Source organism: Crassostrea angulata, chromosome 8, assembly GCF_025612915.1.
Source record: "Crassostrea angulata isolate pt1a10 chromosome 8, ASM2561291v2, whole genome shotgun sequence".
Classification (NCBI taxonomy): domain Eukaryota; kingdom Metazoa; phylum Mollusca; class Bivalvia; order Ostreida; family Ostreidae; genus Magallana; species Magallana angulata.
In genome coordinates, this window is record NC_069118.1 from 58,787,303 (window position 1) to 58,814,169 (window position 26,867).

Genomic DNA, 26,867 nt, shown 5'->3' on the forward strand with positions numbered 1-26,867 from the left:
AATAGTTCCCCAAAAAACTTGTTTGTTTCTTGAATTCAAATGGATTTTCTTTATGAATGTTGTGTAATTATGAAATAATAATCTATCTGTGATGATTAAATAAATAAAATCATATTCATTTCAAATATAATGATCATCCGCGCAATGAAATCAAAACATGAGGAGTGAGATACCTTAAATCTGCATAACCTGTTCTTTCACACTAAGTACTAATTTGGACCGAAAACTTTCCCAGAATATTTTTAAAGATTTTCTCTATATATTGATATGTAAAAATTCAAACCGCCATCACGGCCCCGTCCTACCACTAGGAACTGATTTTGCAAACTTGAATTTACACTACCCGAGGATGCCTCTACACAAGTTTAAGCTTTCCTGGCCAAATAGTCTTTAAAAAGAAGATTTTTAAAGATGTTCCTTATATATTCCTATTTAAAAATGCATCACCCATTGTGGCCTCACCCTATCCCTCGACTATTATTTAAACAAACTTGAATCTATACGATCTGGGGATGCTTCCACTCACATTTGAGCTTTCCTGGCCTTATAGTTTTCAGAAGAAGATTTTTAAAGATTTTCTCTCTATATAAAAATTTATCCCCCATTGTGGCCCCGCCCTACCCCCAGGGACCATGATTTGAACAAACTTGTACCTACATTATCTGAGAATGGTTACACGCCAATTTGAGCTTTCTTGGCCAAATAGTTTTTAAAAGAATTTTTTAAAAGATTTTCTCTATATATTCCTGTATAAAAATTTATCCCCCAATTGTAGCCCCACCCTACCCCCGAGGACCATGATTTGCACAAACTTGAATCTACACTATCTGCGGATGATTCCACTCAAGTTTGAGCTTTTCTGGCCTAATAGTTTTTTAGAAGAAATTTTTTTTTAAATTTTCTCTATATATTCCTTTGTAAAACTTGATCCCCGAATTGTGTCCCCACCCTACACCCGGGAACTATGATTTGAACAAACTTAAATTTACACTACCTAAGGTTGCATCCATTTTAATTTGAACTTTTCTGGCCTACTAGTTTTTGAGAAGATTTTTAAAGATTTTCTCTATATATTCCTATGTAAAACTTGATCCCCCATTGTGGCCCCACCATACCATCAGGGACTATGTTTTAAACACCCTTGAATCTACACTACCTGAGGATGCTTCCCCTTTAATTTGAGCTTTCCTGGCCAAACAGTTTTCGAGAAGAAGACTTTTAAAGATTTTCTCAATGTATTCCTATGTAAAACTTGATTCCCCAACTGTGGCCCCACCCTACCCCCGGGGACTATGATTTGAACAAACTTGAATTTACACTATCTGAGGATGCTTCCATTTTAATTTGAACTTTTCTGGCCTAATGGTTTTTGAGAAGAAGATTTTTAAAGATTTTCTCTATATATTCCTATGTAAAACTTGACCCCCCTCTTGTGGCCCCTCCCTAACTCCGGAAACCATGATTTGAACAAACTTAAATTTACACTACCTGAGAATGCCTCCACACAAGTTTAAGCTTTTCAGGCCGAATAGTTTTTGAGAAGAAGATTTTTGAAAAATACTAACAATTTTTCAATACTGGGAAATCATTAAAATTGTGTATTTTCTAATACCTATTAAAGGAAGTTGACTTTATAACCCTAATTTATTAATTCGTTGAGGATGTTAATTCGTGGATAAAAGATACCCACGAATTCCACAAAAATTGAACCACCACGAAATCAAATGAATCCACAATAATTCTCAATTATCTCCCCTTTAAAGAGGGCGTGGCCCTTCATTTGAACAAACCTCAACCCCCTTTACCTAGTGGTGCTTTGTGCCAAATGTGGTTGAAATCTGCCCAGTGGTTCTTGAGAAGAAGATGAAAATATAAAAGGTTTATAACAACGACGACGACAACGACAGACAACGGACAAATTGTGAACAGAAAAGCTCACTTGAGCCTTTGGCTCAGGTGAGCTAAAAAGAAGTGAGTGTTTTGATATGAAGTGTTGTTTTAATACAAAAATACTGAAAAGAAATGTTCATAATTTTCATAAAGGAACATTTGATATATTCGATAAGAGATGTAAATTCTACTATGTAAACTTGCTTCATAAAAAATTCAAACCACCTTGCTACCAATCTGCATTTAACAATTTATTTAATATTGGTAGAGAAAATTGGAAAGATATTTATGAAAGAAAGGTTAAGAACATGTATGACAAAAGACTTTATTTAAGTATTTAATTAAAATTGAATTTAATTATAAGTTGTTAAATAGTATTTTGAATTGTAATTCCTTTCAATATAAATGTAAATCAAGGTCTAATGTGAATTCTGTCCGTGTGAAGAGGAGGACATTAAGCACCTTTTATTTGATTGTCTATATGTACAAAGATTGTGGCAAAAATTTAATAATATTTTGAATTTCGATGTATGCTGAAAACACATCATTATAGGATTCTATTTAGAAAAAAAAATCAAAAACCGATTGTTAAATACAATTATATCATATGTATCATATGTAATTTATAAATATAAAATGACATGTAGAATGAATGAAAAATTTCAATCATGTTACACGCTTTTGAATTTTTGCAAAAGGTCTCTCTCTAAAGAAATGGACTTGATGTTAAATTTTTCAACAACAAAAATATATAGAGGTAAAATATAAGAACTTATTCGATTGTTATAATCTGTTTATTAGTTAAGATTTAATTGCTTGTCCTGACCCGGGGCAATCAGATATTGTAAAGGGTTGCATATTTCTGAAAAAAAAATATAATTTAAAAAAATCGTTGTCACATTTTAGATATAATTTTAAGGGAGAGCTTTATCCTAGCACCAAATAACGCATAGAATTATAGGTTTTAAAGGGTTTAAATATGATGAATATGTGTAGAATTTTTACATCGAAGAAAAATAAGAATGACTAAAAATCTAAACAAAAAATCGCAATACAGAAGCAATATGACATTATTTTCCATTTCTCTCTTTGTCCCAAATCTAAATCCAGATGTTCCCCTTCAATGCGGAAATAAGTTGGTTCATCTACAGAAAACAAAAATAACTATTATATTATATCATCATGGGTAATTGACAGAACTAGGTTGAAGAATAATATTCAAATCAATCAAGATCAAATTAGTTATATCAACTTGATTTGATAATCTGATACAGGATATTTCACATTCATTAACAGAGAGTCATGTTTAGACGATTTTAAAGTGTAGAAAAAACAAATAAGTTTTTTTTTCAGTTTATGCGAATTATGCACAAATAAATTTCAGCTACAGGTGTTAAAGAAAGTGACAAAACCATGTGTGATTTTAAATGTAAGCTACATTTGTACAGAAACATTTACAACCTGTCAATATCCAAGTTATCTCTATTCTACGGCTGATGTTGAGCTGATAAAAGCATCTTCATCAGGGAAGTGTATGTCCTTATCTACAACAAAGCATTATATAGCTGTTAATTAATCAGTATTAGACAATATATTGATAAAGCAATCTTATGTAAAAAAAAAAAAAATAAGTTTTGACCCTGTATATTGACAACTGCTTCAATTTTTATCTAATCAATTAAATCATTTAAATTGAGCTGTAACCAAAACAATTATTGTATATGCCACTTTATTTGATTACCTAAATTCATTTAAATGTAATTTAATTATTATGACTGGTAAATGCCAATTAACCTGTAACAATAAGCGGTTTGATACTGGCAAACAACCACACACATGTCTTACATATATCTTACTGACTGATGTTTAACGGTTTCTGTGTCTAAAGATTGTGTACATAAATTCATATAAATAAAAACGAAGTAGACTTACCTGTCGTAGCGTCCTCGCGGTCTATACACCTATAGACACACAGCTTGTTGTTGTATGATCCGACCCAGAGACGGTGAGCGTTGACATCATAGCTTAGGCCGCGAGCAACGAATTCCCTCGCTGGTCTTACTGGTAGATGTGATAGGAACTGACCGTCCCTGTCCAACATCTGTACTGTTTTGGTTGTATCATCACACATCAGGATGTGTGACAACGCGTCAGTACAGATTCCAAACGGCCGTAGTTCTGATCCTGATGGGTGTCCTGTGTAGGAGAAACGGTGTCTTCCTCCGCGCTCTGTCACCACTACAGCATCAAACTCAGACACCACGACATCCCCATTGTTGTTCTCGGTTATATAGACAGGTTCTGTATACAGTTCGAGTCCTGTGTTGTCTTTCTGTATGGTTTGTGTCAGTTGTCCGCTCTGGTTGTAACGGGTTACCTTAGCCTTGTGTGTCCTTCTAGTATATATATTCACCCCGACCAGAAGATCCCCGGTGGACGGGGACCAGTACACACACCATGGTCTCCATGTAGAGTATGTTCTCTCTATAAATGTGGTAGTTGTTTTCATATCCTTTGACAGTTTATTGATGTTATAATTCCTATCTATATAAAACAGTTCACTCTCACTGTTCACTGTGTGAAATCCTCCATATAAAACTCTACATATATCCTCCACACGATGTAGAAGGACACCTGTTGTACTTGTCAAGATGAGATTGTTTCTTCCATCACTAACCCAGACCCGGTCTGATGTCACACAGGAAATATGGTAACAACGATAAACACCTGTCATTGTGAGAGAGGAAAGTAACTTGGGGGGAGACATCAGTTTCAGCAGACACTGGTTTCCTTGGTGTGGTATTTCTGTCCCTGTGGTTTGGATTTCCCTCAATGCCTCCATAACATCGGATGTGCCTGAATTCAGGTCTATAAACATCTTACTTTAGTTAGATGGACAGTATAGATTACAACATAAGATCTTTAAAGATAATGATTTAAGCAATTTACATATATTGTGATGTATCAATATGGATCTATCATTACAAGAGCATGTATGTTGGGTAGTTGTATTAAGCAGTTATAAATGATCATATATAAAGCACTAAAAATCACCATCACTAAGCATTTTTAAAGTGTCAGATCTAATATATGGATACTTAGCCAGTTTTTTTAAAATAAATAAACTACTAAAACAGTCTTCATGATACAAGAATAAAACTTGGAAAAAAATAAAGAAAACAAAACCTAGAACTACAACTAACACTTCAAGAAACTGTGGCAAATACCTCCTTTCTCAATCACAGATATTCTAAATGTATAAATGTAATTGTTGCTTCTTTTATAGTTTCTTTCGTAGTATTAGCTCTCGTACTAGGGTTTGTTGTCTGCAATTTTATTCTATGTAATTCATTTCTTGTGTCCTGAAGAAGGGACTAGTTGTCCGTAAACTTTGACAATTCTATCATTCATGCCATTAGCTATTTTAAGCCTGTGTGTGTGTGTGTGTGTGTGTGTGTGTGTGTGTGTGTGTGTGTGTGACATTTGTAACTACATTTCGTTTAATTTAAATTGATAATGAACCATACTTACCCGTCAGAGTGACCTGTAAGCTGCTACTGACAACGTGTTAAGTGTGTACTAGTATCTCTCAAAGAAAATATATTATACGTTCTACATAATTGTAAACAATACAGACTCCGACTTACCTGTCAGAGCGTCATGTCTGGTGATATACCTGTATATAACCACCGTGTTGTTCCCTGATCCGACCCAGAGACGGTGAGTGTTGACATCATAACTCAGGCTGCATGGTGAGAATATCCCTGATGGTCTTATCAGAAGATGTGACAGGAACTGACCGTCCTTGTCCAACATCTGTACTGTATTGGTTGCACCATCACACACTAGGATGTGTGACAGCGCGTCAGTACATATTCCACATGGCTTTAGTACTGATCCTGATGGATGTTCTGTGTACGAGAAACGATGTCTTCCTTCTCGATCTGTCACCACTACAGCACCAGACCTAAAATCTTTATAGTCAGACACATTATCAAAGTCATACAAATGCTCAGACACCACGACATCCTCATTGTTGTTCACTGTTATATAGTTAGGTTTACCATACAGTTCCTTTCCTGTATTGCTGTGTTGTATGGTTTGTTTTAATTGTCCATTCTTGTTGTATCGGGATACCTTGCCTGTCCATAGTTTATGCATGTACATCCCGACCAGTAGATCCCCAGTGGACGAGGACAAATACAAACACTTTGGTTCCCATGTAGAGTATGTTTTCTCTATAAATGTGGTGGTTGTTTTCATATCCTTTGACAGTTTGTTGATGTTATAATCCTCATCTATATAAATCAGTTCACTCTCATTGTTCACTGTGTGTAATCCATATAAATCACCACGTGGATCCTCCACACGATGTAGAGTGTCACCAGATGTGTTTGCCAAGATGAGATTATGTTGTCTATCACTGACCCAGACCCGGTCTGATGTCTCACAGGAAATGTGAAAACAACCATCAACACCTGTCACTATGATAGAATGATGGAACTCAGCTTCAGGCATTAGTTTTAACAAATACTGGTTTCCAGTGCGACGGTTTCCTCTCTCTGTGATTTGGATTTCACTTAGTGACCACATCACATGCTCTTTGTTGAGTGACTCAGTCATGTAGAATTGGCTGGTATGGAGTGTAATATTTATCGGGGGTGGAATGTCTTTCTTTAAGGATGAAAGGAATTGCAACGGACTGTTTGATGACTGTTCATATCTCCGTTCGTATCTTTGTAGACTTGAAATGTATGTAATCATTTCTGTCTTCTGTTTTAAACATCTATGTTTGAAATCAAGGTCACAAAACACATAGTTTAATAGATCATATAGCGCATTGTCAATGCTAAACTGCAGTCTGTGGGCCTTTTTTAACATCTTTGATTGATAGAAGGAGAATTCTGTTTGGCAGTTTTTTATATCATCTTTGATTGTTGTCAAGAGAAAGGGTCTGTAGAAGAAAGCCTCATTTTTCACAGTGTGCATGGTTCTTCCGTGATGTTGCCGATTTTTGTTATAAGCTCCTTGTGTGATTAGATTCACGTACCAAAAATCACACACTGGAAAGTAACAAGATTCGCAACACTTTCTAAAAAGATTACCGCGATGTCTTGCACAGATGTCTTGTTTTGCGATTTGACTGCATTTATCACGGTATGTGGTAACATAATGGTCTATTGTTTTGAGGTTTTTCTGGTGGTTTTCTTTACAACTCTGACACAGCTGGCATAGACACGATTCACAACAGTACTCTGTGTCCTCAGGACACTTAGAACATTGATGTACTCTATACGGAGTGCTTTCGGCTTCCATAATGTGCAGGGTATAGGTCTTTCGTCATAACCTGCATGTGCAATGAAAGATAAAGTGATATGTTAAACGATGTCAGTTATTTTTTTTTACTTTCTTTCAAAACGTTCTAGTAAATGTTACATAGAATTTTAGGAAAATTTTAATTTTAAAATAATGTTACTTTAATATGATAAAGTATTTCCCTTTCCACAAAAGTATGAGAAAGAGAGACTTGATAAGCATTCGTCTTAAATAGTGAAAATCAACATTATATCTCTCCAAAGTATTTTCTGAAATACATAATTCCAATCTAAAAGTCTATTTCTAAAATGTGTCACTGTTCGCTGAAATAAGTAAACTTCTGAGGCACTGACTGATGACTGAACTAAGGACTTTTAAGGACGGCAAGACAATGTTCAAGTTTTAGAAAAAAGAAAAAGTTGTATCGGGCTATCGTATATCTGAAGAATATAGTACATGTAGGTATGAGAAGACGGTGACCTTCTCTGACTTCAAAAAATGCTTCATAAGCTCAGATGTATGTAATAGAGCATTATCATGAAGTTACGAATATCTGATTTAAACAATATTTTGCTATGTAAAACATTACATAATAAGGATTAGGAAGCAGACAATCTGCCTATTTGAACCCTCTCCTTAAGTTATAAACACACCTAATTCCTGACACAGGGCGTCTTTGCTAACAATATTTCTTAAGCTTTTTCAGTAAAACATCTCGGTAATTGCGACCTGTACACGTTTCCACTTTGAGACCAAAACTTGTATGGCTATACCATCACAGGAGACAAATCTGCCATTAAGAACATTCTTTGTGCCAATAGTTTTTAGCAACATCTGGCCTCCTACCGAGTTTAGCTAGCCAAAATTTGTGTCCATTTTTTTTTACTGGTTCAAAATAGTGAACCCATAAGTTGGCACCAGTAACAACAATGGCAAATTTTCTGACTGAATTTTGGAAACATTTTTAGCAATCTCTTTTTATATCATCTTACAATAAATGAGGTATTCGATCCATTTAGCAAAAACCTTTCGTGATTTCGAAATTCGCTTTAAATAAGGAATAAGGAATCAGTCTTTGAGTATTATGAGGTGATAATGATAATGATAGATTTGATCACGCCCCGACCGAAATTATCACCTCATAATATTCAAAGAATGATTCCTTATTACTTATATTTATATAATTTTAAGCCATCGTAAGGTTTTTGCTAAATGGATCGAATACCTCATTAAATATTAAATATAAATATATAAATAAGCAAACCCCGCTGGCACCTCAATTTGGCGTCGTTTGTATTATGGGTTTTATAGTGCAAAATCGATACGTAGTGTTATCACAGGCAAATACACTGGAACATATAAATATTATGAAATACATAGATTATGGCAATATCAAGAATCACGTATCTGCCCTCACTTTCAATTATTGCCGGGACTTTTGAGACATTTGCTATGTCTGTTACAGTCACAGGTCGGCAAGATTTTGCTGCATCCCTGAGGGACTCTTTGCTAGTCAGAAATTAATTTCTTGAGAAGTATATAATTAAAATTTGTCAAACAGAAACAATAGAATTTGTTACAAACTGTTAAAATGTAAAATAATGAATAAAGTATAATAAAAAGAAAAGTATATTGAAAAACAATTTCATAAAATTGCTTGTTTCTGTCATTTTCGTCTGAAAAAAAACATTCCGCACGCAAAATAGCCCCCCCCCTAAAAAAAACCCAAAAAAAACTTGTTTGTTTCTCGAATTCAGATGAATTTTCTTTTTTTCTTTTTCTCTTTTTGTGTGACTATGAAAAAATAATCTTTCTGTTATGATTTAATAAATTAAAATCATATTTATTTAAGATATAATGTTCATCTGTGCAATGAAATCAAAACGTGAGGAGTGAGATACCTTAACAGACTGAACTCGCTATATTGCATGCAATTTGACATCTGATGAACCAGTAGAAATTATAATAAGCTGTATCTTAATTAAGATTAGAATTCTTTAAATTTCATATATGGTATTAATTGAAAAAAAACCTCTTTTCTAAATCTTATGCATCTAAGGAGGGCTCGAAGTCTGAAGCCAGTCATTCGTTTGTTTACGTATCTCGACTCAATACAAAGAAATGGAAGAATCTCATGTGTCTTAGCAAAGCTTTGCGATACTCAAAACGTGTCTTCAAACCTCAAGGACCAGAAGTTATTAATTAAATGTTAGGCATTTTTGTCAAAACATTACGGGGCTATACTTAGAAAGCGTTGAGGATGCTTCCAGAACAATTCTTGATGGATTTGTAGGTTTAGCTTGTTCTTTTTCCCGCGCACTGGTTTATACAACTCGCCGACGAAATATGCGTTAGCTAAAAGAAACAGCCAAATCGTCTCCTGTGAGACTTGAGTCTGACATCATCATGATTATTTTGTGCAGTCCGTGATTTTTCTTTGGTTGCTGTAGGTTTCGACCAATCGATAAACAGGGCGTATTAATTTCAGTCCTACCAGTTTCTTGTCAGTTCCAGCCGCTGTAGATTTCGACCAATCGATAAAGGGGGCGTGTAGATTTCAGTCTGGCTGTTTCTATTAAGCTATGAATTAACTATAAGTTTTCGTAAGAAATAGAGGGAAAAATACATGGTAGATGTAAATATATCTGAGTGAGAATACCCTGGCTCATCAGTATACGGTCATAGATATAGCACACACCTGACATTCCGCTATTGACGAGGACGAGTAAAACTATAACTTCACTTTGTGTACAAAATGGTAAGAGTGTTGGACTTATGCCTGATTGCAAATCCCCTGACTTTAACTCCTGCTTACATGTCCGCACATGTCATAATATAAAAGCGGTGGTTAGATTCAACTATGAAACACAAAAGTTTAAGAATATTGTACAGATATATAAGTTGATTAGTTTTAATATACGTTATTTTATGAGTCCAGATATTTGAATAAATGGACTTTAAATTCTTTAAACTTAAATTTCAAAAGGAAAAACACAACTTCGAGTACTAGTCTTACCTGCGTTTTGCTTGTAAACAATGCTGTAATACACGAGTAACTTCCCTTTCGGCTATGATCTCGCTGAACATAGGTGGATCCTGGTTTTGGTGATTACAAATTTTGTGTGATATCATTGGTCTTTTCCTCATTTATTTGTTTGTAATAACGGTCCTTTAAAATATATATTTTACTATTCTTCTTTTTAGTAAAAGTAATTAATGAAAGGAATTACATTATATTGTGTATTTATGCATTTATAGTATGTCCAAAGATATCTATACAGCACATGAGGACGATTTTTAAAAAACCCCACATACCTGTCATTAAGACGTGCAATTAAAATACATGAAAGGGTAAATATCTAACATCTTCATTTACTCGCAATCCTATTTACAGGAACAAAAACTTCTTACGGAGATTTATCACGGTGGATCTTGACATCTTTTATTTATTCGGAAGACACTCTGAATACTAGCACAATTTTTCAACGCTATCATTTGGGTCTGTTGCAATACCTGTAGACATTCCCGTGTCATTTTGAACAATGTATTAAAACCCAATAAACTTGAGAGGGCGTTTCAAAGGAGAGTTCTTCAAATATATTCATAATTTCGAATGAAAACTGGGGTATACGTATCTATTAATATCGAGTGATTTAGCAAAATGTGAATCCAGGATATCTTGGGACAGAGTATACAGAAGGAAAGGAGGAATAAACATATAACTGCATTAAAAACACAGGACCCCTGCAACTCTAGTCAGGGGCTTTACCACTGAGCTACCATACAGGCCGATATCCAGGGTCCATATAGCCCCAACTACTACATTCCTCCCTCTTTAAATAGTCTTCGACCTCGAAGACACAAAACATGTTCCCCCTGTCAGAAACATTCACTAATATTTGAAATAAATACTTCTAAAAGATTACATACATAAATTCAAGCAAATAGGACAACATTTTAATTCAATAATTAATACTGGCTTATGGACAGATATCAGATTCTATAAACGTACGGTAAAGCATAACATTTTAATACACGTATCTGCCGAGGATTTCATCTTCCCTGACACAGTTTATCTGCATAGTTTTCACAACAACATAAATAATAATGATGAAACTGTAAAACATCTAAAAAGGCATCCAACAGAATCATAAAATAATTGAAGAGGAAGCATGTGGAGGGGGCTTTAATCAAGTCACACAATCGTTGAGCGTTAGTTCGTTGTAGCACGTTTCACAGACTGGGATCCGCTCCCCATTAGGTATGGTGATTTGTTGTTGGTAGCAGGATCCGCACACGTTCTCTATACAGCGTGTACACTGGAACTATGAACAGAAACAGTCATATTATACGGTGGGTTAGGTATATACATGTAATATACACGCATGGCTATCTTCATCAGACTGTTAAATTCTCTCGTGCGTATGTCTTTTTTTATCTTTAGTTATACATGGAAATTTTTTGCGGTATGAATTATCTATGTTTTATAAACCTTAATCGAGGTACTTGTACCTGCTGTCAATTCTTCAAGATATTGTGTTTTGTTTTTTTAAATAAATCCAAAGGTGATTTTAAAGATTTTCTTGCTAAGTTAGGTTTTACATACAAATCAATGAATACTTCAATCTTTCATTTGACTATATTCTGTAAAATGTCACTCATTGTTTTTTACTTTATGAAATATTCTGAAGAATTGAAGTATTGAACAATCCTAGCTTCTGTATACTTTACCTTGTGTTCCGATGAGTTGTTCTGTTTCTGACAGACTGCACACTTCCAGTACTGGGGCCGGGGGTTACTTGCCTCGTCTCGTACTATTCGCTCCTCTACCTAAAAGTCCATGCCGTATTATGAGAAAGCGTTAATAATAAGACGGATTATATTTTTCATAAAAATGGAAACCATACAATTGTGTATTTGATATGATTGATCTCTTTCTTCTGAGTTCTTATTCTTGAAAAAAATAACCTCTAAAAATCTGGTGGTTTAAGTATTTTAACTATCTTTTTTTTTCAATTTGATTATCAAAGATCTTTTGCATAAATGGTCAAAACAATCTACCATATCTAAATTCCGGTCGGGCTCGGGCTCCGCAGGAATTTCCATTTCTTCCTGAGCTTCCGGATCCGTTTGCTGCGTATCTAGCGTTTGTCCGGGCATAGAGTAGCCTGGCGGAGGACTCCGGTACATCTCGTAGGGTGGGGGTGGGCTGTGGTACCGGATGTTGGAGCGGGCCCGCATCGGGTAGATCAGGTTGGAGCGAGGGCGCAGACGCCGCCGGCTGTCATTCCGCCAGTTCGAAGTCTCTGTTTCTTTATAGTACTCGGCTGTAACATACATTTAAATTATTATAAAGAAGCTTGTAACTGATGCAAACACTTGCTAAATAACTTGATTAAATTAAGTATCATATGGGTAAGTTTGTACATGTACAAAATACAGAAGTTTGTATTATGAAAAATTATGATAAATTTTTATTAAAAATTGCGAGTTGTCCTTCCGAAGGGATAAATATGTTTAAATTTTCCTTTATAAATTTCAATAAAATGTTTTCACTTGTTATTTTAAAAGGGTAAAAAGGAAGAATTCTCACGGCAAAAATGTTCTCGACTATTTTTTACTTTAATAAGTTCAACTCTTTGTCACTGACAGTTATTCATATCAATGTTACATTTTGTGTAGAGTTATGATTTAACCTGAGTTTCCTATCAGAGACACTCCCCAGATTCCGCTCCAGATCCAACCAATCAGAAAACAGGACACCATCAGCAGCTGGAGGACCCCAATCACCACCACAACGAGGCTGGAGATGTAGCGCTGTTTGGGGGTCAGATCGTCCGTCTTGGCGCAGCACAGAACAGAGAACCCGGATATCATAGTGCCTACAAAGGAGAATGGATCATTAACAATGGGAAACTCTGTTGTGTTATTAGATCTTTACAGCTTTACGGACAAAATTCAGGTTGACACGCCGAAGCTACCTGTATCCTTAACGATGTGTAGTATTACATTCAATGTACAGACTTGTGTAATGTAAACCACTATTTATAATATTCAGATTGTTTTATTTTGTATGTATGCAATTACTCGTTTCATTACACGTAAATTGTAGAATCTATAATTTGAGGCTATGTTTAAACAAAAAAGGTTGATATTCTACCTTAGTTAAAACAGGTTAGCTCATATTTTGGTACTAGGTACCATAAAAACAGAGAGGGAAAGACAAAGAGACAAAGAGACAGAGAGTGATGCTACCCCCCCCCCCCCCCCCCAACCTTCGACCAACCTCTTCCTGCGCATACCATAATTGGTAGATATATAAATATTGCAAATCTAAAAAAAAAAAAAAGCCTACAGACCTACTCCTGGGAGTAGGAAGTTCGTCATACAGCACACCACGGCCAACTCCAGGGGCAGGATGGGTAACATGATGGCGTCATCAATCGAGTCATCGTCATCAACATCTGGGACATCCTCCGTCAGCCAGGACCGCCGCCTATCAACGTATTGAGGGGGGTCCCCGGGGGTTGAAGTTGGGGGGTCGGCTCCAGGGGTATCGGTTGGGCGCGAGACGGCAGATGCTTGTTCTGTGTTTGACATTTCACGTTAATCCAGACAGGAATTTGGCACAATTCATAACTTAAGAGCTTTTTTTATTGAGTAAGGTATATTCCATTTTTTCTGAACACAAAAACTTTTGATTTATATCTGCCAAGATTTATCCTCTGTATGGCACATTCAAGTCAGTTTTTCTCTCCTAAATTTGTTTATCTTTGAATATGAATGAAGCTTTAAAAACCCACACTTAATGAATATATCCTCAAGATTCGACAAATGAAAATAAAAATAGCCGAAAAATCAATTAAATTCCAACATGCGACTAGCTTCGTACACACTTCGGTTGAGTGAAAGTGACAATTCATCCATAGAAAAATGTTTTGACAGAAATGAACAGGTTTAAAGGTCGCAAATCGTCTTAGGTTTTGTTCAGTAACTAATTATGTTTGTTTACCCTGTAAAGAGATATTCTGCGGCAGGTATTAAGGGTTGCTCCTATGTAGATTTAATGACGTATCAGGCCCCAGATTATCTGACAATGGATTGGAACTAAAGATTTAATATCTCTGTGATAATCATAGGAAATATGGCGTATCAATAGATAATGCCGATTTAATCCACTGCCGACTGTGATAATTTGCAGTTGTTTAAATGACTTTTGCGGTTAACCCAGTGCGTTAATTGTTTGATCTATGCCCTGCACTTCAAACTTCTCAAGACGAACGGTTTAAATTATCGTGTAGGTTGAATAAAAGTCCTGTACAGTTCTTATTTTTATGATATAACGTCAATATTATAACCGAAAAAAGTGAACAATGCAGAGATGGGCACGATGCAGATATATCAACGTATAGCATATCGGGGGGGGGGGGGGGGGGGGGGGGGTTACTAGCGTCTTATTGGTAGAGAACTGTTTCGCACATCCTTGTTACGATATATTCTCCAACCTCGTGTCTCACTTTGTTGTTGATGATAAATGAGAGCTCAGAAAAGTGAACACTTAATTAAACAGGCACGTGTATTGACGGCACGACCTTTAATCCTCCCCCTCCCCTACTTCTTAAGCCACTCAGCACTATCCACACCTAGCGCCACCCATTAATTCCCCTAACCACCCCCCCCCCCAAAAAAAAATAAACTCTCAAGGAGATTGAGATTCAGTAAAGTAAGTTACTACAAAGGCATTTTATACCCCCCCCCCCCCCCCCACACACACACACACATATTAGTCACTGATCATAGGCGTAGGTGGAGGAGGTTTAAATAGCTATAGACATTTTTCTTTCATTTACATACAAACTTATGAACCATATACATACATGAATCATTTACATCCATCATGCCCCTACCATACAGACAACACAAGTACTGGCAATAAATCTGAATTGTCAAAGTAAAAACACCAATATGATGAAACGTTTGAAAATTTTTGATATAATATTTAAAAAAATAAATAAATCCCTATTCTCTTTATTTAAACATTTAAGTTAGGTAAAAAAAATCTGTATTAGTTTTAGAATTCTAGCTCCTCTATAGCAATGGCCGTTATGGCTTCCCATACTGTACACTAGTGAGAGATATGCAGGTACTACAATGGCTATGATTTCCGTGCGTTCTGGACTAGGTCTGTGGTGTATCATCCTGTCAGCAGGTTCAGTCACACTTACTTTATCCTTTACTCGCTTTAACTTGCAGACTTTTTAGGACAGACTCGTTCTTAAATTATAATTAATCTAAATATGTTTTTGTAAATGTTCATATGTTTGTGAACAATTTAAAGGAGCATGGTCACGTTTTTGGTCAATTTTTTTTCCAATTTTAATGTTAACTTTACAATGCTTTAGTAAGGTATTTTTAATAAACAACCAAAATTTGAGTGTCATTCGTTGAGTTATAAGCAAGTTACAGTTCTTACAATTCTTTACTATGTAAACAAAGCATTTATTTTGTTTACATTTTAAATGCTGAAGGAAAAATTCCAATTTCAAACCTAAAATGAATGTGTTAAACGTAAGAAACTGTTAATTCATGCTGAAAATTAATAAGAAGATAACAAATCAGCATGAACAAGATTTTTTACCGGTATATTAAACCTATGTAAACAAAAACAGGGCACGAGCCTTGTTTACATATCAAAGAATTATGAGCTCTGTATCTTGCTTATTACTTAACGACTGACTCTCAAATTTCATTTGATCATTAGAAATGAATTTCTTAAGCATCTAAATAATAAAAACAGAATTTGACCAAAATCTTGACCATGCCCCTTTAACATATAAACCAACTTAATATAAAAGTCCATTTATATGACTTCTCAATATATTTTAGATATTTCAGTGTACTTTTTAAGTAACCCTTACGATTGAAAACGTTACCAGAAACACTGGTATTTACGGTTCACACCTACTGATTTTAGTAGTAAAGGATGTATAGACCAGAGCACAGCGATAGCCACTGACCTATATATTGTTTGTAGTGACCACGGTTGAGGGGGCGTGTCCGGAGGGGTTTTTCCCGCATGGTGACTCTTGTTACTTCTTCTCCTCCAGCATGGAAGCTGACTGGATCGAGGCCGGGGTAATGTAAAATTACTGAGGAACGGTAACTCTGTAATATTGAGACCGAGGCGGGGGTAATGTAACGTTACTATGGAACGGTAACTCTGTAATATTGAGACCGAGGCCGGGATAATGTAACGTTACTAATGAACGGTAACTCTGTAATATTAAGATCGAGGCCGGGATGATGTAACGTTACTAAGAAACGGTAACTCTGTAATATTAAAATAGAGGCCGGGGTAATGTAACGTTACTAATGAACGGTAACTCTGTAGTATTGAGATCGAGGCCGGGATGATGTAACGTTACTAAGAAACGGTAACTCTGTAATATTAAAATAGAGGCGGGGGTAATGTAACGTTACTAAGGAACGGTAACTCTGTAATATTGAGATCGAGGCCGGGGTAATGTAACGTTACTAAGAAACAGTAACTCTGTAATATTAAGATAGAGGCGGGGGTAATGTAACGTTACTAAGGAACGGTAACTCTGTAATATTGAGATCGAGGCCGGGGTAATGTAACGTTACTAATGAACGGTAACTCTGTAATATTAAGATAGAGGCGGGGGTAATGTAACGTTACTAAGGAACGGTAACTCTGTAATATTGAGATCGAGGCCGGGGTAATGTAACGTTACTAAGGAACGGTTACTCTGAAATATTAAGATTTTACATCGAAGGGCAAACCCCTCTAACTGCTAATAAAGGACCTCGATATAAGAACTCTTCAGTGTATAGAATACAGTATGTCATTAATACTCAGGTTTTACTCTACATGTACATTGAAGCAGGCACGGGCTTGGGTGATCAATGATTGAGGTTCAGAGCGACAGATTTTATGACCAAAATTCATCCAATCAGCGCATTAACGAAAAAAAAAATAAAGATAATTAGGATGTAATGCTAGGTAAAAATTTATTTCACTGATCTGAATTATCATCTTGGAGGAGAAACAGATAATTTTGACGTATTGCTCAACAAGTTGTCCTCTTTGCCCCTAGCTTTAATGGAAAATCTTCGAAATCTATTGTAGGTCAGAGGCATTGGAATGTAGGCGTAAATATACATGTACATACAGATAGCAAAAACAGTGACCTTATAGACGCGATTGAATGACTTCATGACATAGCTAAAGGTTAAACTGTCGACAGCACACATACAAATAAATGACGTATTTGTAGCATTGAACTTGTTGATTTGTTTGTCTTTTTATATTTTTTTCTTTTTCAGTTTTTCTGTAACCGATTTAATGGGGGAGACTTAGTTGCCGTCGAATCGCATTCAGAAAACGAGTTTCTGTATCAAATATTACATTTTATGCGTTCAGATAGTAAGTACCTGTATAATACGATAAAGTTCATTGATTTTACGTCACGTAAATGACGTAGTGTTAAGACACACGCGGTGTTTGCATAATTATGCGAAATGAAAACAATGTAAAGAAGTCCACGAGACTTTGGGCGTACAGATAATTTTTACGTTAATTTTCTAAATATGATATTTCATGCTGTGAACTATTATTAGAAAAAGAAATCATCAAGTTTTATAGCTTTAAAAATTGAATTTTTCCCATTACTTTACTGTCTGAAGGAGATTAATGTATACGTAGTGTAAAAAATGGCCGCGACCATTGAGCTTTCGTGGTGTTTTAAAACAAAAAACAAATTGCTGAAAATAATATTAATATGATTAATGAGGAATCTTTCTTTGGTTATCATGAGGTGTTCAAATACCTCGGGTGTAATCAAATATATCATAAAGCCCTTTGGGCGTTAATTGATTTGATCACAAATATATCATCAAGCCCTTTGGGCGTTAATTGATTTGATCACAAATATATCATCAAGCCCTTTGGGCGTTAATTGATTTGATCACAAATATATCATCAGGCCCTTTGGGCGTTGATTGATTTGATCACAAATATATCATAAAGCCCTTTTGGGCGTCAATTGATTTGCTCACAAATATATCATAAAGCCCTTTGGACGTTATCGGATTTGCTCACAAATATATCATAAAGCCCTTTGGGCGTTAATTGATTTAATCACGCCGGATTGTTTTTGATCATCTTTTAATATACACAAAGAATAAATAATAAATAAATACCAGGAAAATGTTCTTACAAAAAGAGGTACATATATTAATTTTAGTAATATCAGGAACAAATCGGTGTAAATTATGGAGTGCGAGTAATGAAGACTGTTGGAATTGACTACAATTATTTGGAAATTGCTCGTGGTTAACACCTTTTATGTGCTTTCTTCAAGCTAATTTATAGAATTTTTATTTCATTTCTCTTAAGGGCAAACCTTAGCTATCATCTTCCTTTTATCTTATAGCTTTTTTTATAATTAAAAAATACTAGATCTAGAAAACGGATACTTAAGTTATTCATAAGAAGATTGGGGAATAAGATGGCGCAAATGCCCATTCGGTTTAGTAGTGAAATACAATTTTGAATTTATTTTTCCCTAATTAAATTTATTCAAATATATCATAATAAAACTTTGCAAAAGCAAAATTTCTAACTGTAGTCATTTTTAATATATTTAACAAAAAATAAGAAAAAAAATATTGTCGGAAATATTGGTGGTATCGAACCCGTAACATAAAAACCCTAGATATATAAGGTTAGCTTATGCCAGGTGCTCTAACAAATGAGCCATTTCAGACACAACAAAGTGGGCTTTTTAAATATTATGTGTGACTAAGGCCACGAACTACCGGACTTGGTATTATTTTTTCAAAACGTTCAATTGTTGGGATACAAAATGATATTTTTAATGTATAGTGGGTCATCTCTCCACGTTTTTGTTGATTGAAATCGGTTTGTTTTCCAATAGACCTTAATCAGATTATGAAAAATATATGGAGCACAAACCCACTCTATAAAAGAAAATGCCCTGAAGTTCTAAAAAATGACAGTATTTGCTGGTTTTGATACGTACACGCCTGTTTGAGTCAACATATTCAAAGTATTGAACATACCTATAGGTTAAAAATCAATGATTCGTTAAATATATATATATTGTTTTCAATGATTTAAAAAAAACCATCAGATTTTTTGATTCTTTAATTTTTCAGTAGCCTGTCCGTCCGCGTATGGGCATTTTACACACCTTATCCACCCATCTTCAAATTTATATTTAACTTAGCGATTGTATTAAAAATCATTGGAATATATATTTCGAAAGAATTATCTCGATTTGAAATATTCACTATTCATGTGCCTCTGTATTGCTTATTAGTTGGCGTCTAAACCAAGTCGTTCATAATATATCAAATTTAACTTTGTGTAGCATTGATATTACTATATATAAACATCATGTATACATTCTAAATCTATATAATTTAATATTGAAGTACTTTTCAGAGAGTTTTTGGATGGGCGGGACGGACGAGTTTGTTGAAGGTCACTGGATTTGGATCTCTACGATGGACAAAATGACCTTCACCGACTGGGGTCAAGGTTATCACGACGGCCACGGTTCTCACGAGGACTGTCTCCAGATCCAGGCGGGGGGTCGGTGGAAGGACGCCGTGTGCTCAGTCAGGTCCAACTTCATCTGCGAGGTCCCGTACGTTTACATATAATTATAATAATTATATAGTTATAATAATATAAGTCATGGAATTACAAATTTATGAAATATATTCTTAAAGGAGGCTGGTAGGTTAACAAATTAACCATCAGGTCTGCCTAAAATATTAAAATATGATTTCTACAGCTGTAAATTATTATTTGGAAAAGGAAAACTCCACATATTTTACCTTTTAAAATTGGATATTTTCCTATAATTTTATACGGGGCTCTCCTTCTAATGGAGATAAATACACTCTAAAAATGACCACGACCATCGAGCCCTCGTAAATTTCCGACGGCCAGAGAATTTTATGGGTCCCTTTTTTCCAACAAATAAGGTCCAATATGCCTATACTTGGTAGTCTTTCAGGTGTGTTTTTTAAATCTGGCTTTCCGAGTAGATAATGGGGCTACACTTCACAACCCCATTCTAGCTGCAGGTCTTTTGAAGCTCTTGGTCTGAAAAAAAAACCGTATGAAAACGGATGGGCGACCTGCATGGGAGTTTTTTTTTTTTTTTTTTTTTTTTAACTGTTTACAATTTTTCTGTTTCAGTGCGCTAGGTGGGCCCGATATCGTTGGATGATGTACATGATGATGTTGTTTACATATTGTTTATGTGACTCTGTACTTGTTTCCGAATATATCTATAAAGTTACACAGATGTTTGTGTTTATTCTACCAGCAACCTTTCATAAACTCTTCTGATGTACTTTATTCCTAGTAGCCGCTGGAAATGTTCAAATATTGTAAACCAACTATTATTTGCGACGACTTTATTTCGCGATTTCCGCGAAATGAAATGGTTCACGGCGACCGGTTTGCGTGACCAAGCCTAATCCACGCCTGTTTATTTTTTGTTTTTGGGGTTTTTTTTCAGTACACCAATATGGCAAATACTGATCTGCGGCGAGAAATATTTGCGACAACAAGGCTTTCGCGAACCTCGCGAAAATTTCTTACAAGCGAATAAGAGTACAGGATATGTCATAAAAATTCAGGTTCATTCAACAGTTACTGTAGTCCAACGTCTTTGCTTGTTTGATGGATATAAACATGAAATTTATTTATCAATTTTTCCCTAAGAAATAGGATTTTGAATTGATTTGATGGATCCATGCATCAAGGTACATCTAGGAACAAAAAGCAAAATATAGTGTATAATATAGCACTATAGTTGTTTCCTGTCGGGCTGTGGGTAACCGTTTCCATAGTAACCGAGACAAAGATCTTGAATGGAAAAATTTCTATTAAAACTAATTTTTTTCATAATGTATTCTTTCCCTAACAATGAAAAGCCTAGTAAATTGTTCCCATTACTCATAATAAGACCCCAAATAAGTTTTGAATTCCTAACCTTACCCTGATTTGTACAACATTATGGTTTGATGATAAAAGGTTGTTTTTAATTATAATCCTGTCATTGTACAATGTGGGGGGGGGGGGGGATGACTAGAAATGAAGTCTTTGCTTTTATATATATTTTATGTTAACATACTTCCAAAAGTAAGTACTTGTACTTGGGTATAAATTCGTTATATACATGGATATTTACTAATGGCAGGGCTGCTCCTCCGTATTCAACAGATAAGACAACACTACACACTCACAATGTGGCACCGAGTTCTGGTATTGTGGATAACTGGACTTATACAAGGTTCTGGGTATACGTCTTCTTACTTTATAGTGAGGTGTTCATGCATTGTTTTCTACATCAGTACAACGACGCATATTTAAGAACAAAATGAATATCTTGTAAATTCCAAATTTGTGATAAGCAAACCTTTATCTAATTAAAGTGAGATCTTTGATCCGCTCCTAATAGATCGCTACACAAAGATCTAATCTTTATTAGATTGAAGCATGCCCCGATACATCGTTGAACTTTTTTTTAGATATTCAATTTCATAAAATGTCCAAATAGCAACATGGCAAATATTTTCTTATTATATTAGTAACTTATTAATATGTGTCGACACAATATCGATCTGCATGTTTGAGCCCCTGACTCGGTACAAAGACAACTGATTATTTTTACAGATAAAAACGTGATTTACTGTATGTTTTATGTATACTAATAGATATAAAATTCTATTAATATATAATCAGCTATTAAGTTATCGTAAAAAGAATGTGGTAGTTGAAAACAAACTTATGAAAAGCTTATATTTGATAAATAATTAAAGTGGGGATTGAATGTTTTCCTAAGTAAAAACATTTCAAATTGTGATCAATAGTCCGACTAAAGTCTTATCAGAAAAGTTGTACAATTGTTGTAAATAAACATGATTTGATCTTTATATCTCAAAGTAAAAATATTCTAAATTATCAAATAATCTTAATTTTCAATAATTCAAGGAATTTGAAATGAGATAAACTCTCCAATGTACTTTTCGTACAGCTTTTACGTTGGTGGTCTTAGTATTCAATCATTGTACATTCAATTTCATTTAAAGTATACACAGCACAAGAGGCGTGTCCTGAGGGATTTTTCCAACATGGGACTTCCTGTTACTTCTTCTCCTCCCACCTGGCGGCAGACTGGATCGAGGCGGGGGTAATGTAACGTTACTATGGAACGGTAACTCTGTCATATTGAGATCGAGGCGGGGGTAATGTAACGTTACTATGGAACGGTAACTCTGTCATATTGAGATCGAGGCGGGGGTAATGTAACGTTACTATGGAACGGTAACTCTGTCATATTTAGATCGAGGCGGGGGTAATGTAACGTTACTAAGGAACGGTAACTCTGTCATATTTAGATCGAGGCGGGGGTAATGTAACGTATACGGTAACTCTGCCATATTAGGTAATATAATCTTACTAAGGAACGGTAACTCTGTAATATTGAGATTGAGGCGGGGGTAATGTAACGTTACTATGGAACAGTAACTCTGTCATATTTAGATCGAGGCGGGGGTAATGTAACGTTACTAAGAAACGGTAACTCTGCCATATTAGGATCGAGGCGGGGGTAATATAATCTTACTAAGGAACGGTAACTCTGTGAATTAAAGTTAAATAAATGTAAAATCGTATATTTGAATCCGCTCTTTATCTAAAATCTATGTAAATTCTATGTATAAATCGGAGATCTTATTTTTGACGATATTTGATTAATTTTATCCAGTAGAACAAATATATTAAGCTCCCTTTAAAAGAGTTAGATGTAGGTTAAAGCAATATAAGCTGCAATTTTCATGTTGGATTTTTTTGGTGAAAATGTAACTAATTACTTTAGTATTACATTAACCAAATTAAAGTATAATAACATTATGGTTTTCAAACTTCTGTTCGTTATATTTCCTAGGGGGGGGGGGGGGGGGGGGGCTATTTTTCAGGCACTGATTAAAGACAAATTAAATTACTGTCGTTCAGTACAAAAATTGCTTTGCTATATATATATATATATATATATATTCCATTATATAGGAATCTTTATCTTTATAAGATTTTAAAGATTTATTTTCAACCTATTCATCACCTAGGTTCACCTAAACACATAATTATCATATTGGCATGTCCAGGTAGCAAAATTAAATTCTCTAAAATACAGCTCATGATGTCGTACCAGGAATATACAATGTGTAATATCAAATAATACTAAATACATGTCTTTAGTGTTTGAAATTTTAGAGTTTGCAATATTACCCTCACAAATCTTTCCCGATTTACCGAAACTGAAGCCCAAGAAATCAAGTTCATAATTTCTAAAGGCGGTCGTTTCACTATGATCCAATAATATATATTAAGCATAAAAAAATATATTAAGTGAGGATTAAGACTTTAATTTGTAAATAATTGCTAATTCATATCCTGATGTAATTTCTATTCCAGTCTTTCTGCAGAAGGTTCAATGGTGGAGATCTCGTTGCCATAGAAACACAGTCTGAAAACACGTTTATTTACCAGCAATTACTTTTGATGCATGATCATAGTAAGAGACTTTATGAATAATTTACAATTATCAAGTCATCATTTGCTTTGTCCTCTATCACTAATTCCTCTATTGCTAAATATAGTCTCTTTTTATATAAACTGAAAAAAGAGAAAGATGCCATCTTGAATTTTTTAAAGTAATTTAATAGGCTTCAAATTTCACAAAATTTTGAGAACATACAATAAAAAATAGGCATCGAAATTGATTTCGTATATATACCTTATTAAAGAACAACGTGACCTTTAATTCCGGAATCAAGCTCAAGCACACACCGATAATCGTGCATACAATCGTTGATACATCATATAAAGCACGCACACACCGATAATTGTGTACGCATTCAACCAAGCACATACACCGATTCTTCTTTTAACGTACTAAAATTCACAAGTCGATTATATATGCATATATATGTATACATCCTATCAAGCACACCTCGATTACTGTGTATGCATCCTTCCCTTACCAACTCTGTTCATTATATAAATCTTGTATTATCATATATCTTCTTATATAGATAATTTCTGGATCGGAGGGACGGACGAGTTTGTAGAGGGACACTGGGTCTGGATTCCCACGATGCAGAGGCTGGGCTTCACCGACTGGAGTCCGGGAAACCCAAGCGACAGCAGCTCTAACGAGGACTGCATGGAGATCATTGTGGGTCACTCGGCGCCGACCACCCACTGGAACGACGACGACTGCTCCAAGAAAGCCAACTTTATCTGCGAAGTCCCGTATGTAACGTAGATTTAAACTTTTCGTTCAGACTACTTTATGTTTCATTTATATCCCAACACACTACAAGCATTGTTTTTATACTCAGTCGAGGAGCATATATATATATATATATATATATATATATATATATATATATATATATATATATATATATATATATATATATATATATATATATATTACAGTTTTAGTGTGACGCTTTATTTCATCTACACTATTTTGATTGAGTCTGTGTGCTTTTTTTATTGTTGTTATCTCAAATTTAAAAGAAAAAAAATTACAAATTGCCTAAGTACATCTTACATTTCTGTACACTTTTGTTTCAGGATGTTAGATGGTTCACCTCCAAATGTAATTGGATGATCTGAACTTGATGTTTAATGACAAAAAAAATAAACCATCGTAACGTGCACGTGGTTCATGATCGATAAGACCGGTGGGATTTTTGTGTTTGTTTTTTTTTATATTGTTTTTGTTTTTAGATTTTTATTTTATTATTTTTGAGGGGCGGTGGGAGTTTTTTTTTTACCATCTATTTATCTATCTATCTATCTATCTATCTATCTATCTATCTATCTATCTATCTATCTATCTATCTATCTATCATATTAATTTTTATTCCAAAATTCGTCTTAATGATATATGTTGCAATAATCTTAACAACGGGAACTAATAACACCATACACTGCTGGAAAACAAAAAAAGTTGTGTTTTAAAAATATATTAGCTGCACAAGTGTCTGTAGCGTTTTGCACTTATATGTTAAGGAAAACAGCTTTTGAAGTAAAGGCTTTCGGAGTGTCAACCTGTTTAACATTAGATATTTTCACAATTGAATAATTTAACAGTTAACGGTGTCAAATTTAGAAAGGGTAAAATTTCTAAAGAATATTAAGTCAAGTCAAAAGTTTCATTGCATTTAAAGTTTATATATCATGTGATGTATTCTTATTAAAAACTGTATGTATTGAACTAGTTTCAGGGTGTGTTTATATAGCTAGAGAGGGGAGTGGTGCGCTAATGAAGTACATGAAATAAATACTTGTATATAGTGAACATCACTAAATAAATGCATTATTTTATATTTTTACCACATGCGTTAATATGTATCATGTATGCATTATTTAAATACGTAGTGTTTGTTCACGCTAATTAATGTTTATGGAAATAAACTAGAAACAAAAAACTGCGTTTACTCTATCCAATATTAAAATGAATGTATGTACGTCAACTCAATAACACTGGCCCCACCGTCACCAACTTTCCTCAAGTCAATACTCAGCTTCAAGTCTGAGTTTTACTTCATATTTATGCACTTCTTTCAATGAGTTAAGTGATTTGAAAATGTTGAATCCTGTGGGGCCTGTTCTTCACATTGACCTCTGGCAGACAGATAAGGAATCCATTTGCCATGATTGTTCGACACACTTCTTCTCTAAGGTAAAAGTAAATGTATAAGGAGAAATTGCTTTTAGATGTTAAAATCGCTGGATCCTCTTTATATATACCGGTATTTATAACCCAATCTTTGTTTTTTTTATTTCTCCTTTATCAATGGTAAACACGTCAGGCACGTAGCATCAAGGCAGGGGGGGGGGGGGGGCAGGAGGGGCGTAACCCTCCCCCCACGTTTTTGCGCAGCAAAGATTTTTTTTAAATTTACATACAAAAAATTGAATTAAGATAGAGTTGGTCCCCCCCCCCCCCCCCACTTTTCTGCGACCATGTAAAAATTGAATTGAGAGTAAGGTAATAAACAGTGAAATTGAAGTTAAAAGTATACCTACTGCCCCCCCCCCCCTCCCACGGATTAGGATTTTCAGAATTTTGGAAAGAGGCAGGGATAATGTAACGACGTGTTAGAGGCAGGGGTAAGGTAACCATGTGATAGAATGAGGGGGTAATTTAACGACGTGATAAAGGCAGGGATAATGTAACGACGTAATACAGACAGAGGTAATGTAACGACCTAATAGAGATAGGGGTAATGTTATGACGTGATAGAGACACGGTTAATGTTATGAGGTGATAGAGACAGGGGTAATGTAACCACGTGATAGAGGCAGGGATGATGTAAAGACGTGAGAGAGACAGGGGTAATGTAACCAGCCTGTATGTAACCAGTAAGCTAGCCTGGTTCCTGTGCGTAATGGGTAGCTCAGGGAACCAGGCTAGCACGCGTGAATCGGGATCGGGATTCCATGTCATATACACATATAAGTTCAAAGGCGCTGTAATTGTAAAGTTGTCGGTAAACAGTACAGAAACAGTGTGTTC

The 26,867-nt window shown here is 35.0% G+C and overlaps 4 protein-coding genes across 5 annotated transcripts in view; 2 read left to right on the plus strand and 2 right to left on the minus strand.

The window, feature by feature from the left end:
• Positions 1 to 3,351: 3,351 nt before the first annotated feature.
• Positions 3,352 to 7,039, minus strand: LOC128161584 (uncharacterized). Its single transcript, XM_052824898.1, has 3 exons — positions 5,538 to 7,039; positions 3,823 to 4,758; positions 3,352 to 3,434 (listed from the first exon to the last, which is right to left on the minus strand). Exons 1-3 carry the CDS (start codon positions 6,877 to 6,879, stop codon positions 3,373 to 3,375), a joined length of 2,340 nt encoding a protein of 779 aa, XP_052680858.1. The 5' UTR covers positions 6,880 to 7,039; the 3' UTR covers positions 3,352 to 3,372.
• Positions 7,040 to 10,804: 3,765 nt separating this feature from the next.
• Positions 10,805 to 14,239, minus strand: LOC128159919 (uncharacterized). The gene is made up of 5 exons (XM_052823144.1): positions 13,566 to 14,239; positions 12,903 to 13,088; positions 12,268 to 12,533; positions 11,938 to 12,036; positions 10,805 to 11,531 (listed from the first exon to the last, which is right to left on the minus strand). The coding sequence occupies exons 1-5, from the start codon at positions 13,804 to 13,806 to the stop codon at positions 11,397 to 11,399; spliced, it is 927 nt and encodes a 308-aa protein (XP_052679104.1). The 5' UTR covers positions 13,807 to 14,239; the 3' UTR covers positions 10,805 to 11,396.
• Positions 14,240 to 15,304: 1,065 nt separating this feature from the next.
• Positions 15,305 to 20,564, plus strand: LOC128161684 (galactose-specific lectin nattectin-like). The gene is made up of 5 exons (XM_052825048.1): positions 15,305 to 15,415; positions 16,241 to 16,341; positions 17,554 to 17,653; positions 19,697 to 19,901; positions 20,462 to 20,564. The coding sequence occupies exons 1-5, from the start codon at positions 15,358 to 15,360 to the stop codon at positions 20,490 to 20,492; spliced, it is 495 nt and encodes a 164-aa protein (XP_052681008.1). The 5' UTR covers positions 15,305 to 15,357; the 3' UTR covers positions 20,493 to 20,564.
• A 912-nt stretch (positions 20,565 to 21,476) lies between these two features.
• The window catches only part of LOC128161682 (perlucin-like), a 120,493-nt gene continuing 115,102 nt past the window's right edge, over positions 21,477 to 26,867 (plus strand). Inside the window, exons 1-5 of one of the 2 annotated variants that reach the window (XM_052825047.1) lie at positions 21,477 to 21,563; positions 22,363 to 22,463; positions 23,747 to 23,846; positions 24,367 to 24,586; positions 24,917 to 24,981. In XM_052825047.1, the coding sequence (XP_052681007.1) occupies positions 21,518 to 21,563; positions 22,363 to 22,463; positions 23,747 to 23,846; positions 24,367 to 24,586; positions 24,917 to 24,953 (504 nt within the window). In that variant the 5' untranslated portion in view covers positions 21,477 to 21,517 and the 3' untranslated portion in view covers positions 24,954 to 24,981. Of the gene's footprint in view, positions 21,564 to 22,362; positions 22,464 to 23,746; positions 23,847 to 24,366; positions 24,587 to 24,916; positions 25,028 to 26,867 lie in introns of those variants that run through there. The other variant, XM_052825046.1, reaches the window with a different exon arrangement.